Source organism: Camponotus floridanus, unplaced genomic scaffold (genome assembly GCF_003227725.1).
Source record: "Camponotus floridanus strain SB8 unplaced genomic scaffold, Cflo_v7.5 scaffold95, whole genome shotgun sequence".
Lineage (NCBI taxonomy): Eukaryota > Metazoa > Arthropoda > Insecta > Hymenoptera > Formicidae > Camponotus > Camponotus floridanus.
Genome location: NW_020229866.1, coordinates 275446 through 293569, shown reverse-complemented (window position 1 = coordinate 293569; position 18124 = coordinate 275446). Strand labels below are relative to the sequence as shown.

Here is an 18124-nt window from a genome sequence, read left to right as displayed (position 1 = left end):
TACTGAGCGGGATGAGAAACAGACGAGATGCAGACGCGGGAGGGTCGGAAGATATAAGAACAGAATATGTATAGAGAAGAAAAGAATAAGATATATTACCAATGCACAATGGAGCAACAATAATACATAACTATACGGTTTATAAAGATACAACAAAACCATGAAAAAATATTACTCCCTAAAAGTGAATCAGTGTATTATCACTGATTTACAGTGCCGTACTTATAACTGCTTGTAATCAGTGACTATTTCCTGTTTTTCAGTGATAATACACTGATTCACTTTTAGAGAGTAGGATATAAGAATAATATAAAAAATATAAAAGAATAATATAAAATTTATAAAATATATAAAAGAATAATTGTGCACACAACACACACACACACACACACACACACACACACACACACACACATATATATATATTTATATATAAATTTAATTAGGAATATCTATATCCTTACATACTCACATATTGTTTTTAAACAATCATTCTTTGCATATATATATATATATACGATAACTGAAATTGAATAAGGACAAGATTACGGCGATCAGTTTGATCGCGTGCCGCGAAATCATAACTTTGACATTTCGTCGGGACGCGTAATTCTAGGGCAGACAATTTTGTCGCGCGAGATTTTGTTCACCGTTTTACCTTCAACCTATACTTTAAGCCGCATAATATATCGTAATAAAATGTTCGTGCAAGTATTGCTGCAAGCTACTTTTCGAAATTGCAACTTTGAGAAACACTTATCGAAAATTAGAATAAAAAAGCTTTCTTTTAAATTATTTCAGTAAAGAAATTCCTTTGATGAACGTATATATACATTTAAAAATAAAGTTTATCCAAGTTTATACAAGTAAAGTTTATACAAGTTTAATGAATTAAATTGATGATGAATTTATTTTTTATAGTGCATCTAGAACGTAAAATAAATGTTTATTTTATTCCATTATATATCCTGTCTACATGAATCGCATTGTATATATTGCAAAAAATATAAATATGAATTTTTCTTAAAATAGTGAATTTTGGTCTCATCGTCAGAGATACAAAATTTTCTTGACACAATGTATATATCTTGTTCGTAATAATCATTTACGAAATGTCGAAAAGCTTTCTCGTTGTCGTTTTAGAATACAGTAACATACATATATGTGTATCTTTCAATAACTATAGTTTACGTTACTTCCGTATGTCCGAAGTATGCTGGGCTGCGTTGATTCTGAAAATTTAGCATACAGCTCTCGTGGGAGGCAAGGTTGGGTCGATAGCAACACCACCCTTGGAAAGCTCTTTCAAGGGTGAACCCTACGGTAGAGGGTGGGTGACTCGTCGGTGGTAATGCTGGCGATGGAGGTGGTGGTTATGCTACGCTGATGGTGGTGTGACTATCGACCGAGTGCCGACGACGTGGAACATCGTCGTGGTTGCGCCATAAGATTTCTTGTCGTCTGGAGCGCGGTCTCTTTTTATTTCTTTCTTACTGAGAGTTTAATCAGGCGTACGTTCTTCTGGAATATTCCTTTATAAATAACATTTTTTCCGCCGGGGAAAGATGGATAGGATTAGAATGAATGGAATGTTCACTTTCTCGATCAAATTTCCATTTCTCTGTTTCTTGCGAGAGGGATGATATCTTTTCTATCAATTATTTTCCACCGTATAATTTTTAATAACGTCAAGTGGCTTTATTTATACTTTGGAATAAATTCCCCCTATAAATTCGTTAGAGTTAAATACTTTTCTTGTAAGACAAAGTACATTGATGAAAGATCTCGGTATTTCCATCGAATTTCAAGTTCGGTTCAATATTTATCATGCAACAAAACCACTTTACGCTGATCCTCGTTTTCCCTGGAAGTAAGTAACGTAACTGAATCTTAATTAGTTTCCTTGTGGAAGCTGCGGAACAAGAAGCGGCAGCGTAGAAAGCAAACTTTGCCGTGTTCCATGTTGGTCAGCACACGTTTGATCACGGCGGCAGGTCTCATCTTATCCGTGATCAATTAATCCTCGTCGAGAGTCCGCGATCGCGACCGAAATAAGATTTTTTCTACTGGATAAATAATTCCGATCGCGTTCGCGATATACATATACATATGCATATGTGTGGATCCAGAGAAAGGCCGCCGCTGCGCCGGTTTTTTCCTTTTTCCTCGCTCCTGCGAAAAAGCCAGCATTTCCTTAAAGGAAACGCAAAATAATGACGAAGTTACCTGTTTCGTTTGCGAGTCATTTTTAATCTTGTCCCAAAAATTCGCAGATTAATGCGTACAAATTTGTCGACATATAAAATAATGCAATATTTCGGTGATCAAGAATCTGGACTAAGAATTTTTAACTTCGAGAAAAAGTTGCAAATTTAGTACTTGTAATGCATTCGCGTGCCTTATCTATTAAAATCGTCAATAAATTTTAGTCTTAGAATTGATTTATCTCTCCGATTCGTATATATATTATGAAAATTAATATCCATGCATCACGTCACGCGTGCAAAGTATGAATAAAAATTCCCGCCGCTCATATTTTAAGTCATAAATAAATCATCTTCCCAGTCTTCCCATAAATTATCAGTCTCATTTTTGCGATTAAATCCTTCGGAAGGATTTTTCCACGGAGCTTTACTTACTTGCGTCTAACTTTTCAATCGAAATAATATCCGACGAGGGATTCGAAAATATTATCGTCCGTCGACGTCGTGTTATGCGCTTTATCTCGTCGGCCCGCAGATAATCCGTGTAAACGTGTTGGATTCGTTTTACGTTGGGCACGTTAAAGCAGGGACGACACAGGCGTTGCATATCGGTCGTGCCCGGCCTGTTTCTCCCCGGGTCCGTTGAAGCGGACGACGAGCGGGAAACTTTATCGCGAACACAACGAACGGTTGACAGCTCCGTGATGCATCGGTGGCGATTTGCATAGGCGTCGACCGCGCGGGAGCCAGCCCCGGTCTCGGTAACGTCGACGATGAAATTCTTACCATACTTCGGCCGGCATTCCACTCGTGCACTTATCGCTAAACACGCCTGTTAGATTCCCATCTCACGTTCGTATACGAGCTTCGTTATTAAGTAAATTAACTTTGAAACGAGATGATATCACATTTGACGCTAAATGTGTGTGATAACAATACGATAGGAATTTCTGATACCACCGACACTTGATTTTTATATTAACTTGATTTAATATTAAAATATGCACATGTATATTAATATTTACCTGGTATTTTTTTAATTCGAAATTTAACTTCGAAAGGTGTGAAGTTTTGATTAAAGGTTTAATAATTTCTAATTATTTAATCGTCGATGTTAATTCGCTCTAAAAATTCCTGATTATTCGAATTAATATATGTGGAATGATTAATCATCAACATCCAATTTTGACAATTTTTTAATTCGGATGTTTGCAGATGTGTATAAATAATAATTAAAAATCGGATTTAGGAAATTGATTTGCAGGTTCAAAGGGAAAAGCAAGCGTTCTCAAACAAATAAACCGTATCTTAACTTTGTTGACTTTCCTATATATTCTCCATAATGTTGGCAAAGTCGAGTAAACACGACAATCTAATTCAATTACGGAATCATGATTGCGAAGAAATCCTAATATTCGCAATAGTTCGACACTTTGCTATCACTTTATCTCTGCAGTTGTTTTTATTGTTGTTATCACATAGGTTCGATCTTATCATTCGATTATCTTGACTTAATATATATATATATTGTATGATTATTTTGATAATTATTGATATTTCTTATTAAAATTTAATTTTTATACATAATTATGTTTCTATCTAATGCGATAGTATATATTTTTTTTTGCTTTATTTGTGCTTATAAAGTAACATATATGTGTGTAATAAAAATATATTCATATCTTTCCGTTATTCTTAGAATTTAATAAATGGTGATAACGCTGATGAACGTTGAGACATAATTCTAGGCAAGTATAGACAACCTTTCTGCGAAAATTACTTTGAATCTCGTACATTTGTTAATTCCGGTACGCAAACTAGCGCGTGAATTATCTTTTATCGAGCTTGTAAAATTCCCACAACGGTCCGATTATCATCGCGACACGCGCAAATTCCGCAGATAGCCGATGCGATAATGTCGTTAATTTGTCTCATGGAAAGCGCTTCCCACGCGCTTGTACTCGCATTCATTCTCGTGACGACGCAGTGCCGTGGGTTTCTAAGGCGCGGAAAATAATTAGCACGGTAAAACGAGGTGACATCGATTAAAACTCGTGCACACACCGCATATACAATGTACGCCAACGCAGTCAAGCTAATTGTATATAAAATATCGGCAAAAAGAAATCATTATTAAAGCAACGTAAAAAAATTTTAAACACAAATTAGATCAAAAATCCTGTTATAATACAAAGAAAACGAAAGATTTAATACTAATAATAACATAAGCGTACAAATTTACGAGATATTAAATTATAAATCATACATGAAAAATGATCAGGAAAAATAGAAAAAAGTCTTCCTTTGTAATTTATAAAATAATGAACATAAAAGCAAAGTGTACAATACAATGTAAAAAATTTCTTGTCTCTTTCTTTTCTCGCAGTCCATGATGACATTAAACGCGATCTTCATATCAGATAATTGCCAGATGAACAACAACATGCAGATTAATTATGCAGATACGCAAACTTCGATCTTTGGCCGTGATCATTTTACGTGGAGAATAATTAGATTTACACTATAGTTAGATAGATTTACACTATAGTTTTCCCTCTTTCGTCTCTCCTTCGGATTTTCTTAAACCAACACGGAGACTTACGACATACAACTTTAATTCTTACAAGTAATTAAACGGCGCGAGACTATTCGCAAGATGCTTGTAAACGTCGTCCCAAGCCGGTCGCTTATCTATGCTCGTCGCGTTAAGAGCGCTCATAAAGGACACTGCTATAAGTCGGGCTTCGCTGTGATCTTAATTAAGGGCCGACTGCGGAATCTCCTTTCAATGCACCGGGCGCATTGTCGAATGCATTCTACTCATCCCTAGCATCTCGAATATTTCTTACCTTGAAAAATATCGTTGTGTCAAAACGTCAGTAAGATACCGTATTCATTACTGAGTATGAATAAAATCGCTGTAATAAATTTTAAATATTGATGATTCAGAATAAAATTTAAAAAAAGTTGCATAGAGAAAAACGATAAATATCTAAAATTGAAAAGATTTAATTAAAACTCCACACAGACATAATTAAAATTCTACACAGACACATTAAAGTATTACTGAAACAAAAAATTAAAAATCTCATGGCTGTTGCGCGATAAATATCATTGTGAAACAATCTTGTTATCTGATGCGTATAATCGAAGGTCGAAACGTAAATTAACCTCGCGCATTCGTCGAAGTTTGCATAATCATCCGAAAGGCTTGGTGGGACACTTCGATCGGGGTCGAAATGTCAGAGATAGGTGACAGATCATCCCGGATACGAGTTTTAGAAACCGAGAGCAGCCGCATAACGAGCATCTCTCTCTCTCTCTCTCTCCTCTCTCTCTCTTTAATCCCCTCCACATCTCGACGCATCTCATCCAGTCTACCTGTTTGCCCATTTATCTCTCTCCCGATTTCTCCTCCTTTTTTCTCCGAGCATCTCTTTGCTTTCTCGCTTCCCCACACGTACCGTCATCCGCGCGACGTGTAAGGACGATGATTTACGGTTTTAAAGTCTCGTCTCGCTCGCGCTCATCATCGTTCGAGAGAGCGAGAATCTCTCTCTTTCTCCGGGAAAAACTACTTGGCCGGTTCCACAGCTGGCTTCTCTGTCGCGTCGAGACGCGCCTGGATGGTCGCTGCTAATGCTGCTCGTCGCATGTGAAAAGTAAATAGCGAACGTGGCAACGACTCGTTCATCTTCCATGGTTTGCCCTTCTTCTCCTTTTGCAGGTTGGCTCTATCTCCTGCCGTCTTCTCCCTGTTAAAGCCAAGCGAGCTTTTCTATCATCGTTAAAAACACGGTAGAGCGCGTACGTATACCTTATCAATGTTTCCATCAAACATTGAGGGACGTACGAGCGTGAGACGCCACTTTTTTTTCGCATCGCTGCCGTTTTAACGAAAGATGAGATACATATATTCGAAAGCGGCGACCGACTTCCACCTTTGCCACTGTGTCCGATATTCTTAGAACTGATCAAACGATCGCGTAGGCCGTTCAAAGAATCTAGACCGCTTCGCTTAACTTTACGGCTCGCGATTTTCGCTTTGACGAAATTAACTCGGCCGGGTCGATGACCGAATTTTATAATCGGCGAAGCGGCGTTTAAAAAAAAATCTCCTCATTAACAGTCTATTTAAAACGAAATTTTCTTCCGGCAGTCCCACTCTTCCATCGAAATAAACAAAACTCCTCAACGATAACTCGCTAACGATCGACTCATTATAGGGCGGATGCTATTCAGCGCGAAGTTTCGGGCAACACGCGATACATCGATAAACTCGTCTCGATGGCAGAGATATGTATGTCGATAGCAACACGCGATGCAGTCAGAACTACCGCTGCGATTATCGCGAGTGTTCTTTCTCCCTCTCTCTTTCTCTCTCTTAAGCGCGAGCCAAGGTGAATCGCGAGGTGAGAGCGAGCGCTCTTTCCGAGACCGAACGCTTCGCGGCTTCACGGGGCGACGGATCCAATTAGGCGAGCGCATGAATCCATAATTCATTCCCTGATTAATTAGCGCGCGTACACATGGGAAGAAGGTGAGCGAGGGGCGACGAGGGATGGGGGAACGTTGGAGAAAGGGGCGTGACGAGATCGGTGATCCTTCTCGGGCGCAGTTTACTCGCGAGTTGTAAGGTGTGCGCAGCCTTGTATAAGCGCGTCGGAACAAAAGATATCGCGCTTACCGCCTCGCTTCTGCGACCGCACAATCCCGCGATAGCACCTACGTACGCTTTATGTATTCGCGACCGCAAGGTGTGTGCGGACGCGCGCGCGCGCGCCTTTACATCGTTTTATAGGGAGATAAAAGGTATCCCGACATGACAATCTTGCTTACCAGACCCCGCAGGAGATTATTACGAGCCCGTGTATATAAAATTGGGATTCTCCACGCACACGGGACACGTTGTAACGTTATTATGGGAGGCTTGGTATACTTTACATAAGCGTGGCGATAACGCGCGCTAAAGATATGATTGAGCTGATTATAATTTTCACTTGTAAATTACTCGATATACGTAATTTAATTTCTTTTGTCCTTATCTGAAATTTTAATTTCAAATTGAGAAGAAAATCTTATACATATAAATTATGCCTTTTATGGAACGTTTAATAGAAGGAGATTAGGTGCTCGCGACGCATACTTTAACCAATATTTTAGCAATTTTTTAAAAATTATAACCAAAATATAAAGCAATGAAGCGAACAAAAATGCCCCGACTTGGAGTCCATCGACTCGCGCCTCACAATGGAACAGGATACGACAACGTCCAACGTTGCTCGCGCGAAAGAAGCGTTTTCGCATTACCTAGTGCTCGCTGTATTAAACGCGATGATTGCTGAGAACGTGATGAGTGTAGAGCGCGTGCTCGCTCGCGAGAAAAAGATTGCTACACCTCCGGTTTCACATCGAACAGACGTTACAGAAAGGAAACTCGAGACAGGAAATAGTTATATCAAGATCCGCCCCGACAAGCATTAGTGTCGACGATTACACGTAGGCAGAACTTCATCTTGGACAAATGATATGCTCGCCGCGTGTGCACCCCGATACTCGGCGATGGTGCGATTATCGAGCTTTCGTATCCTGATTGAACGAGCGATGTATCATCCGGCTGTTACGATTCCCTTATCGCGCTTGAACGGTGCCGAGATGAAAATAGAGGAAATGAAAGGTGATGAATCGAGTGCGGTTTGCAGCTTGCCACGTCAACGCAATTATAAGATATAAATGTGTAGCTAATCGAGCGAGCACGAAGCTAACATTTTTATTTATACAATATTTAATTATATCTATTCGATATATACTTGATGGAGCAAGATTTTATCGAAATAAAGTCCTGAAATTGATCGAAAATGGCACTTTGCTCTTTGTAAGCGCCTCGAATCCTTTAATTTTCAAGATTGATCGAGTCAATAATTACGTTTCCGTTTGAACTGTCACGAGGGAAAAGCCGCTGCCAAATTGATCAAAGAATGTTAAAGCTTGACGAAAATTTAATCGGAACACCCCATGTATATACCATCGCAAGCGTGCCACGCTTTTACGCAGGCTTTGGTAAATCCGATCTTATGCGTGTATTCTGGGAATCGACTAACAGCACGCGGTCTTGCATAGCTGCAGCGGATATGCGAGAAGAACGGAGGCAAGAAAGACCGTATTTTCAGTCGCAGAGGTTCGCGATATTGGAAATATCCTCCTTTTTATCGGCGGTTGAGTGTTCCCATAATCGCGTTGCATGAAAAAGATGTATCTCTTGTGTCGTATTGGAGGGTAAACATGATACATTGTATATTTTTCTTGTAGCCATTACGTTCTTTCAGAAAAATTTGCACTCGTAAAATTTGAATTTTCGTAATATTTTGAGATTATTCTAATAAAATTTAATTTATGTTAGATAAAAATTCCTGTAATGCCTCTCTTTACTCAAGAATTATATAATCTGGTTTTTTTCCCTGATTTTTGGCGCGCAAAATATCTATTATAAAGACGAGAAGCGACGGGATACGTATTCAAAATGTCCTGTATATTATGACTCGTGACGTCTGATAGCGTACTGTGTATATTCGCACAAAGGCCCGAGGTATACAGTAGTCGGGCGCGAATGTGCGTATCGCTCCCGGGGGCTCTAACAAATAGTTCCGGTTATCGGTGCTTTCGCGCGACTTAGGCTCTCCCTTTCTGCCTCTCGCACGCTCCGTACCGTTGCATCGTTAATAAACTCGTCCAGAAGGAGAGTACGTTCGAAGGCCAAGTTTAGATGTCCAGATTTGTCGGGGAAGATAGATACCAGAAGGAAGTTGCTGCGCGCGTAAACTATGCCAAGTCCTGAGATACTCTCCATATATATAGCTTACATCAAACGTTCTATTCATACCGGAATAATGCCATTTCATATTTCAAATGAAAGTTATTTCTGTGACATAATCGATAATCAGTGCATCCTGTGTATAAAATTGCTTAAAATATATTTATATTCTTTCGTGAGGTCACGCAGATTTGCACATTGAAATAAAATTCAATGCATTTTTCGTATGACATAATAGAAATATTATCGTTTTTATTCTACATTTATATTTATAAATTATAAATTTTATATTTTATTACAATATATTTTATTAAAATTTTTAAATAATTTTTTAATAAAAAATTATTTAAAAATTTCTTCAAATTATTTTTTAAAAATTCTTTAAATTATAGTATCATCGAGAAACCTCGGTTGTCACGTTAATTATGAAAGTTTATCACAGATTTAACATACAGCTGAATTTTCCTCATATTATTTCTACAAACGACTATGAAAACTCTTTCGGTCGATGATGCAAAATCATCGAGAGACAGCCGGGCGTTCCGTTCCTTGTTTTTCTTAGCCTTCGCCGGGGTTCGGGGGCGGGGGCGAGCGCGGTGAATTCGTGATTAATGCTCGTGACGCGGGATTTGATATAAAACCCGACACCAGTTTGGACCGCCGTCAGTTTTACCAACTAACGAGGGAGCGTAACGCATACCTTATCCATACCTCGCTATAAATCTCGCCGCGCGTTTTGATTTACGTATCTTTAGCAACAGCGTTCGCAAAGAATCTCGCGCGATATTTCGCCGAGAACTGCCGCTCGCTCTTCTTATGCCTCGCTGCTTGTCCCTTTTACGAGCGAATACAATCCTGAGATATCCTCCCTGCGAAAATTGAAAACCTCTCCAAGAGACGGATCGACAACTGACAAATCGCTATAAACGCGTTGCATTTTAACGCGAGAAGCGCGCCTTTTGCAGACGCTTTTTCCTCTTCCAATTCGCTGATGGGAAACGAGCGGTCGACCTCGCGTTGATATACGATCGATCGAGCATGTCTGAAAATAAATTCCATGTATATTGAAAAGGATTTGTAAGATATTAATATGTATAAACTTTAATTAGCTGCGTTTCGCACCGAGGAACAAATCGCGATCGCGTAATCGAGAGTCCGCGCACGTTATTCATAGAAACTAGTTATGGACATGGAAGAGCAAAAAGAATATGAAATTTCCATAAAAGAGAAGTATATGGTAACCCAAACACAACATTGGCCAGCAGCCCATATATTCCAGGCATCAGAGGCTAGATTTTGAAATGATTCATGGCCGAATCCCTCTTGCCTCTTTCCCCATATTACCCATATTGCTTTATGCAATACATTAATGGATATTCATTTCATCAAATAAGTTTTGTGTATAATAGTTCCACGAATCGCTTGTTAATATACACAGGACCAAAATCGATACATCATATTACATACGATCCTTGTAGTTTCGATCGCTATTTATAATCCTTTTCTAAAAAAAATGAACGGTAAAAAAAGCCATATGAGAAGCAAAACGTACGTATTTCGTATGTATTTGGTAAGCTAATCAAATAATTATTTTTAAAATGACGCAAGAAATATGAGATTTCGTATAATATTTGCAAAAGCGAAAATATTCCCTACATGATCGATACGGGAATATATCATCGGTGCAATATGATTATAATAATGCGTTCTCTGCAACATTAATGTGCACCAGCAGAATAATATCGAAGGGATACATGCTCGATATGCGTGCGTATCTCGTTGAGGAATTAACGATATTCGGGAGCAAACGAAGCGAAAATCGAGAACGCGTACAACTCTATTGAGAGGCATCGGAAGCCTCGCGCTGCAGCTGCAGCGGATGCATCTCACAGATGCATTTCGTACGCGCGGACGCCAATCGGCCGTATCGGGGATACGAGCCACACACGTAGCGGTTTCTCTTCCTTTATTTCAACGTGGTTAAATGCACGCCGTTCGCGACGGCGTCTTATAAATAGCGACGCCCGCGTCGAGGCGTTAGCACAGTTAACAAACGGTAAAACTAACACCGCCTCCTACAATAACATTTCGCTCCGGTCACGTGTTTTCCGCGGGTCGACTATTATAAGATCCATGACTGCTTCGATCCCCTCTGTCTTTCTCCCTCCGTCTCTCTGACTCTCGCTCTTTTTCTCTTTCTCTCTCTCCTTCCCGTCGTACCTCCGTCCTATCTTCCTCACTCTTTGCCCTTTAGCCTTTGCGTTCCCCCCCTACCCTTTCCTCCGACCTCCGAGTTTCCGTTTCAACAGAACTGCATTTGTCGAATGAATTTTTAGTTAGCTCATTAGCGAATAAAATAAAGATAGTAGCATTTATTGGCGTCATCTACTTTTTATTTCAATTCAAAGCGACAATTTGAAAAAATATTTTATGCTGATCAATATTTATATAATTATATAAACGTATTATTAATTAAAATTTTATTCGAATACGATATTTGTCGACGATATAAAGTTATATTTGAGTCAAGTTATTTCTTATTCACGAATAAGAGACTTTATTTCTCTCTCTCGTTCATTTATTATTTGTTATTGGTTTAATATTTATGCGGGTCCTCTCAAGTCCCGGCACCCCACGATTCTGCGAGAAGCGTACCGGTTTTGGATCCGGGTATCTAGCCGGCGATCGAAGCACCGACGTTGATTTATGTACGAGACATTCGAACGCTACGCCCTTGCTCGTTAAGGTCGAGCGAGCTGCCAGACGCATCCCGCACCGGCCGGCTATTTAGGCATCGATCGCCGGCTCGGAACTTTTACGAAACAGCGCGGATACACGCAGCACGACTCGCTACAAAGTTACCCGACCGGGTTACCGAAACGGCCGCGTTGTGCTTTGATAGTCCGAATTGCAAACGAAGCGGCTCGTGCATTCGACCGGCTGGCTGTTCTCTCTTTCTCTCTCTCTCTCTCTCTCGAGATTAAATTCGAGTCTATTTGGTATTCCCGGTTTCTCTATGGAACGCGTTGAATACTCTATCTCCAGTAAATATTCTCTCATTATACATATGGATATCCTATTCGGAGAAACGAGTTATTAGCGAAAATTTGCTCTCTTGATGCTGGAGAAAACATTATTGAAATGATTTAGATGATTAATATGTATCACATATATAAAAGAGATTATAAATTATTCATAAGATTTTAAGTATTAATGTAAATTCTCCATAAATTTATCTACTGCGTATATATATTAAAATAGAAAATATAATTTATTTATTTATGTTTACACCCATAACCCAAATAAAATACTTTTATATTTTTAGATTTTTATTGTTTTATAATTATAATTATCAATGTGTGTAAAACTGAAATTATAGAGACACAATGACTAAACATGTTTGCGCCACGTCTCTATGCTTCTTATAATAGAAGCAATTCCACTGTGAAAACGACAATGATAAATAAGTATCATTTGCTTACTGTTGCAGGCGGCAGTTATGCGAGCTATGCAACCATGAACCATATGTCCTTGAACACGAGACCCGCGCGACGGACGAAGCTGTTTCCCGCACGAACTATGACGAGCCTCTTGACGTTGCTCCTCTTCTTGACGTTGTCGAACGTACAATCGGAATCGGCGATGAATCCAATGGGTAGCATCGTCGGATCGGGATCAGCAATCTCGTCGTCCTCGTCCTCATCCGGCGGATCCTCGTCCTCCTCATCATCAGTGATCGGCGTGGTGTCCGATGGCTCCGGTTCCGGTGGCAACGGGGTAAGCGGAAACAGCGGTAACGGCATAATTGGCGGCGTCAGTGGGGGCGGTATAAATAGCGGCGGCGGGGGACATTCCGGTATAGGGGGTGGCAACAACGGGAACGGTAGATGCGAGGAGATTACGATTCCCATGTGTCGTAACATCGGTTACAATCTCACCGCTATGCCGAATGAACTGAATCATGACACCCAGGAGGAAGCTGGTCTCGAGGTGCATCAATTCTGGCCGCTCGTGGAGATCAAGTGTTCGCCGGATCTCAAGTTCTTCCTGTGTTCCATGTACACGCCGATCTGCTTGCCGGAATATACGAAACCGCTGCCAGCCTGTCGCAGTGTGTGCGAGAGAGCTCGTGCGGGTTGCGCGCCTCTTATGCAACAATACGGCTTCTCGTGGCCGGAGCGAATGGCATGCGAGCGTCTGCCGAATCACGGCGAGGATCCGGAAAATTTATGCATGGAGCAGGACAATCGCACTAGCAGCAGCACCGGACCTAGCGGTGGTAACGGCGGTATGGTAAGCGGCGGTGTCCCGGGTCCGCCAGGTCCACCGGCGCGGCCCACGAGGCCCAGCAAAACTACGCAACCGGCTCGCTGCAAGCCGGGCAAGAATCAAAAAAACTGCCAACATCCCCCAGGGGAGAGGACGAGGGATTGCGCGTGCAGATGCAGAGCGCCCCTCGTGCCTCTGGGGGCGGGTGGCGTGATACCGGGACCGATAAGCCCCGTCAGCGGCACCGTAATCGGCACCGGGGTCAACACGGGAGCTGGATTAACCGGCATGGCCGTAAGTGGGGTAATTCCAGCTCCAGCGCCACCGTCGATGGGGGGCATCGGTCGAAGCATCATCCAGGAGATCGCGGGGGTGCCGGATTGTGCCCTCCCGTGTCGCGGCGCGTTTCTCAACAACGAAGAACGCGAGTTCGCGGCAATCTGGCTGGCGTTGTGGAGCGGCCTGTGCGCCGCCAGCACTCTCGTAACCGTCACCACGTTTCTGATCGACACCCAGCGTTTCAAGTATCCTGAGCGACCGATCGTCTTTCTATCGGCCTGTTACTTCGTCGTGTCCGTGGGTTATCTGTCGCGCAGCATTTTCGGCCACGAAGAAATCGCCTGCGACGGTCCGGCGTTGAAATCGGGCGCGCAGGGCCCGGGCACGTGCGTCACCGTTTTCCTGATGATCTACTTCTTCGGCATGGCTTCCTCCGTATGGTGGGTAATCTTGGCGTTTACGTGGTTCCTCGCCGCCGGCTTGAAATGGGGCAACGAGGCCATAGCTTCGTACTCGCAGTACTTTCATCTAGTGGCATGGCTGGCGCCGACCGTGCAAACAGTCTGGGCGTATGTCGCGGGTGGCGTCGCCGGTGACCCGGTGGCCGGAGTTTGCACGGTCGCTCCCGAAGGAGTGCGCAACTTTATCCTAGCGCCTCTATTCGTCTACCTTCTGCTGGGCACGAGCTTCCTACTGGCCGGTTTTGTGAGTCTCTTTCGAATTCGATCCGTGATAAAACGCCAGCCGGGCGCCAAGGCCGACAAGCTCGAGAAGCTTATGATACGAATCGGCGTGTTCAGCGTTCTCTACACCTTACCAGCCGGCGCGGTATTAGCTTGTCACATCTACGAATCATCCCTCCGGGACGAGTGGCTCAGCTCGCTGGCATGTCCTTGTCGACCGCGCGCGAGACCGCTGTATTCCATCCTGATGCTAAAGTACTTCATGGCTCTCGCGGTTGGCAGCACCTCGGGCGTCTGGATCTGGAGTGGCAAAACGGTCGACTCTTGGAAGCGGCTATGGAGGCGTTTGTTCGGCGGAAATCGCGGTCCGGGCGGTCATATGGGCGCGGGCGGCGGCATGGTGGCTGGCGTGACCGGCATGAGCAGCGGCATCGGCAGTGTCGGCATCAAGGGCGTCATGGGTCGCAGCATCGCGGTGCCGTATCAGACGGCGCCTGGTCCGGGCAGCGCTCTGCTACCACCGGGAAGCGTCGCCAGCGCGTCCCAGCATCACCTGCATCATCACGTACTCAAGCAGCCGCCTCTCTCACACGTATGACGTCACCAGTCGGCGGGAGGCGACATGAACACCGCTGGATGCGGCGAGCAGCAGTTACAGCAGGAGAGACCTTCCGCCCTCAGCAACTACGGGCCCATCTAGCCCTTCGCCTCGGCCTCGCGCAGGCACAACGCGACGCCGCACACGGCGCCGCATACGGCGCCGCACACACCCCATTCGGCGGCGACCATCTACTCCAGGAGATCGCTCGCGTCCACGACGGGGCCGCTGACGCCGGCGCACGGGATCGCGCCCTCCTACACGCAGGCCACCGAGGTGTGAAGGAAGATACACGTGCGGAGACGCACGTGGAGTTTGAACGACGAGCGGCTGCGGTGCTTCTCGATTACCGATATACGTATTTAGCCTGTACATGTCTTCTCCCGCGGGAATCTCGAGGAATCCTCTCTTCAGCTTGGACCATCGATTTCTTCAGTGTCTTCATCCTGTTGATTGATGCGAGGAAATTATACCTTGCGAAAATAGCTTGGAAAAGAAGGAATTTCGGTGAGTGATTGAATAGGTAGAACGACATCTTTCTTTTTACATCGTCGATGGGGAGGATCGCTCGAGTGCCGCGGTATAGTGAGATTTGTGATTTAGAAGAAAAACTCAGTGACACGCGAGAACGTATACGCGTGCGCACGATAGCAATGAACGTGGTGTCAATAGATTGATCTGTCTTTATCCGTATCTATCTATCTCTCTTTAATCTTTCTTACATTCTTCTCGTAAAAAGCGGTGCTCGTAAAGTCCGCTAATGTGTCCGTCTAACGTGTATCTCGTCTCGTCTATTTATCTAATCTAGCCATAAAAAGCCATGTCGGGAATGTACACACATGCGATGCAACGCGGAAAACGGCAGCCTGCTCTTTTTTCTCTCGTTCCTGAAGGGAGGAAACTGCTCTTTCCTCGATGTCACGTATGCTAAATCCATTTTCATATTAATTCTTCGTTCACTCCTCGCAATCGAAAGGAGTTGCGAAACTTTGAAAGTATTTCCGATGATAGCAAGCTGCCGCTGTTCGCGATAAACGCGCGATGATGGGCAAAAGCGAGTGTACAGGACAGACGTTAGAGTAAGTGGGATGGACTACTGTAAATATTGTTCGTAGATGTTAATTGATGCTGTAAATAAAACGGTCGCCAGGTATGTTGTAGGGTGTTGACGCGAGGACGATCGTGCTCGTGGCAAGCGTTACACATTGTATCTTTCTGCAAGCCCTTATTAGCCAAAAGTTGCCGCACTTTATGTAACCAGACAAGTTCGCTTTATAATTGAGACGCTTTATGCAAGTTGTCAAGCTAAACTGGACTCCGTCGCTTTTGCCAACTTTTCTCAGACAAAGACAGATCACATTCAATCACTCTCTCTTTTATACTTAAAAAAATCTTATTTTAATCAAATAAACTTCTTTTGTTTCAATTTAATTAGAGTTTATTAATCATCAAGTTTCTTCAAACTTGAGCTCAAACTGTTAAGAACTGATAAATCATCGATCTAATTTTTGTTGAGAAAAGCTTGAGGAAAGTTGATGAAATTTGGCATAAATGTCATTTTGTTGAATACTTTTATTCGATTAGTATGTAACTATACTATTATCAAATTATATGTATAAAGTTATATTTTGAGTTTACTATAAGAATAATTTAATTTTAATTTGTATAACACGATTCAAATTAATCGATATTTTTGAGATCTGCTTCCGCAATACTAGTAGACCGATCAAGCGCCATTATATATGCCACGAGGGTACGATCGTCGTGAAAACTAGGTCCACAGTACGCATTTACAAAAATGTGTAATACATATATAAGTATACATAATATAGGTCTGCCTCGCGAAGATCATACAATATAATTTAACACATCGATGTACTAGATCGAACTTTTTTTATATCGTAAAGTAAGAGCATGTCCCGGATTCTTATCCCGTTCACCTACACCAAGTTATGATCTTCATAGGAAACCTACGATACGGAGAAAAAAAGAGAGGTGCGGCGTTTTTTTATTCTTACTACACACTTCGTGCGGTGATCGGCTCCTTTATGCACGTGTCGCGAAGGATGAACGATAGGCGATGGCGAAATAAAGAGATGGTGGTTTACGAAGGGAGGACGGTTTACGAAGAAGCGCGAAAGGAAATCTACATGTACCCCGAACGTAGTAGGTGGAGGAAAATTATGCACGTGCGCGTATGTCATTCTCATGTAAATCCCGACGATCTAGAAGTAGCCCCCGAGCGTGAGATTACGCGCGAGATATAACGGAAGTAACAGCTCTCAAATACATATTATACGTGTGACTACGTCTTGTCACTATCGTAGCAGTATCGTAAATCCAGAATTTTTTCTAGTACCGGAAATTGTAGAAAGAAAAATTGAATCAGAAAACTCTACGGCATCTCGTAATAGAACTACAATCGGATATATTGAAAGTTAATTATGATGACAATATATATATATTCATATATATATATATTCAATATATATATATTTAATATATATATATTTATTCTCAATATATGTATATTTATTCAATATATATATTCAATATATATATATGTCTATATATATATATTCAATATATATATTCAAACAAGAATTTTAGATAACATATATCGGGCTTTTCAAATCCTCCGATCAAAGTATTATAATATGTGATAATGCATATTAATTGTCTATGGCTAAAGATGAGAACAGAGATATGGCATCACAATTTTATATCACTGCCAACTGTATTTCTTTACGAGATGTTGAGAGTGCACAAAAGCGAAAGGACTGAAAAACAAAAACTGCCTCATCCAACTTAAATGCGTTAACCGTCGTGTTTTCGACGGGAACATCTGCCAAAACGGAACATACACGCGTAATAATATTATAGAGTAGCGGGAGAGTAAAGACGTCTTATAATTAGTATTCACATATCACGCCAATACATAACCAGTAAGAGAGAAGAATAATCGATATCGTTTGACGAAAGTGTGCGAGAGAGAAAGAAACATGCCAGAATGTGCGAATATACTCGAAAAGCGATCTCTCTCTCCCACAAATATGTGAGAGATCCCCGAAATGGATCTATTGACAAGTGATGTTAGAGAAATCGATCGAGAAGGAGTCTTTATAAGTATTTGTAAGCTACTTTTTGTCACACTAATTGTCAATAAAAAAGAGAATACTGTGTGTATCACGAGTGTGTGTTTCGAGAACACGTGTTCTCTCCGAGACCGACACGTAAAGTCGTCTTTCCGCAACATTATCCGCGCTTCACCGAAGCGCTA

At 42.0% G+C, this 18124-nt stretch overlaps 1 protein-coding gene across 5 annotated transcripts in view; it reads left to right on the top strand.

The window, feature by feature from the left end:
• Positions 1–16984, top strand: part of LOC105255718 (frizzled-2) — a 94424-nt gene extending 77440 nt beyond the window's left edge. For all 5 annotated transcript variants that reach the window (XM_011265168.2, XM_011265170.3, XM_011265169.3 and 2 more), the window contains one exon: positions 12506–16984. In XM_011265168.2, coding sequence (XP_011263470.1) covers positions 12532–14844 — 2313 coding nt within the window. In that variant the 5' untranslated portion in view covers positions 12506–12531 and the 3' untranslated portion in view covers positions 14845–16984. The remainder of the gene's footprint in view (positions 1–12505) is intronic.
• Positions 16985–18124: the final 1140 nt, after the last annotated feature.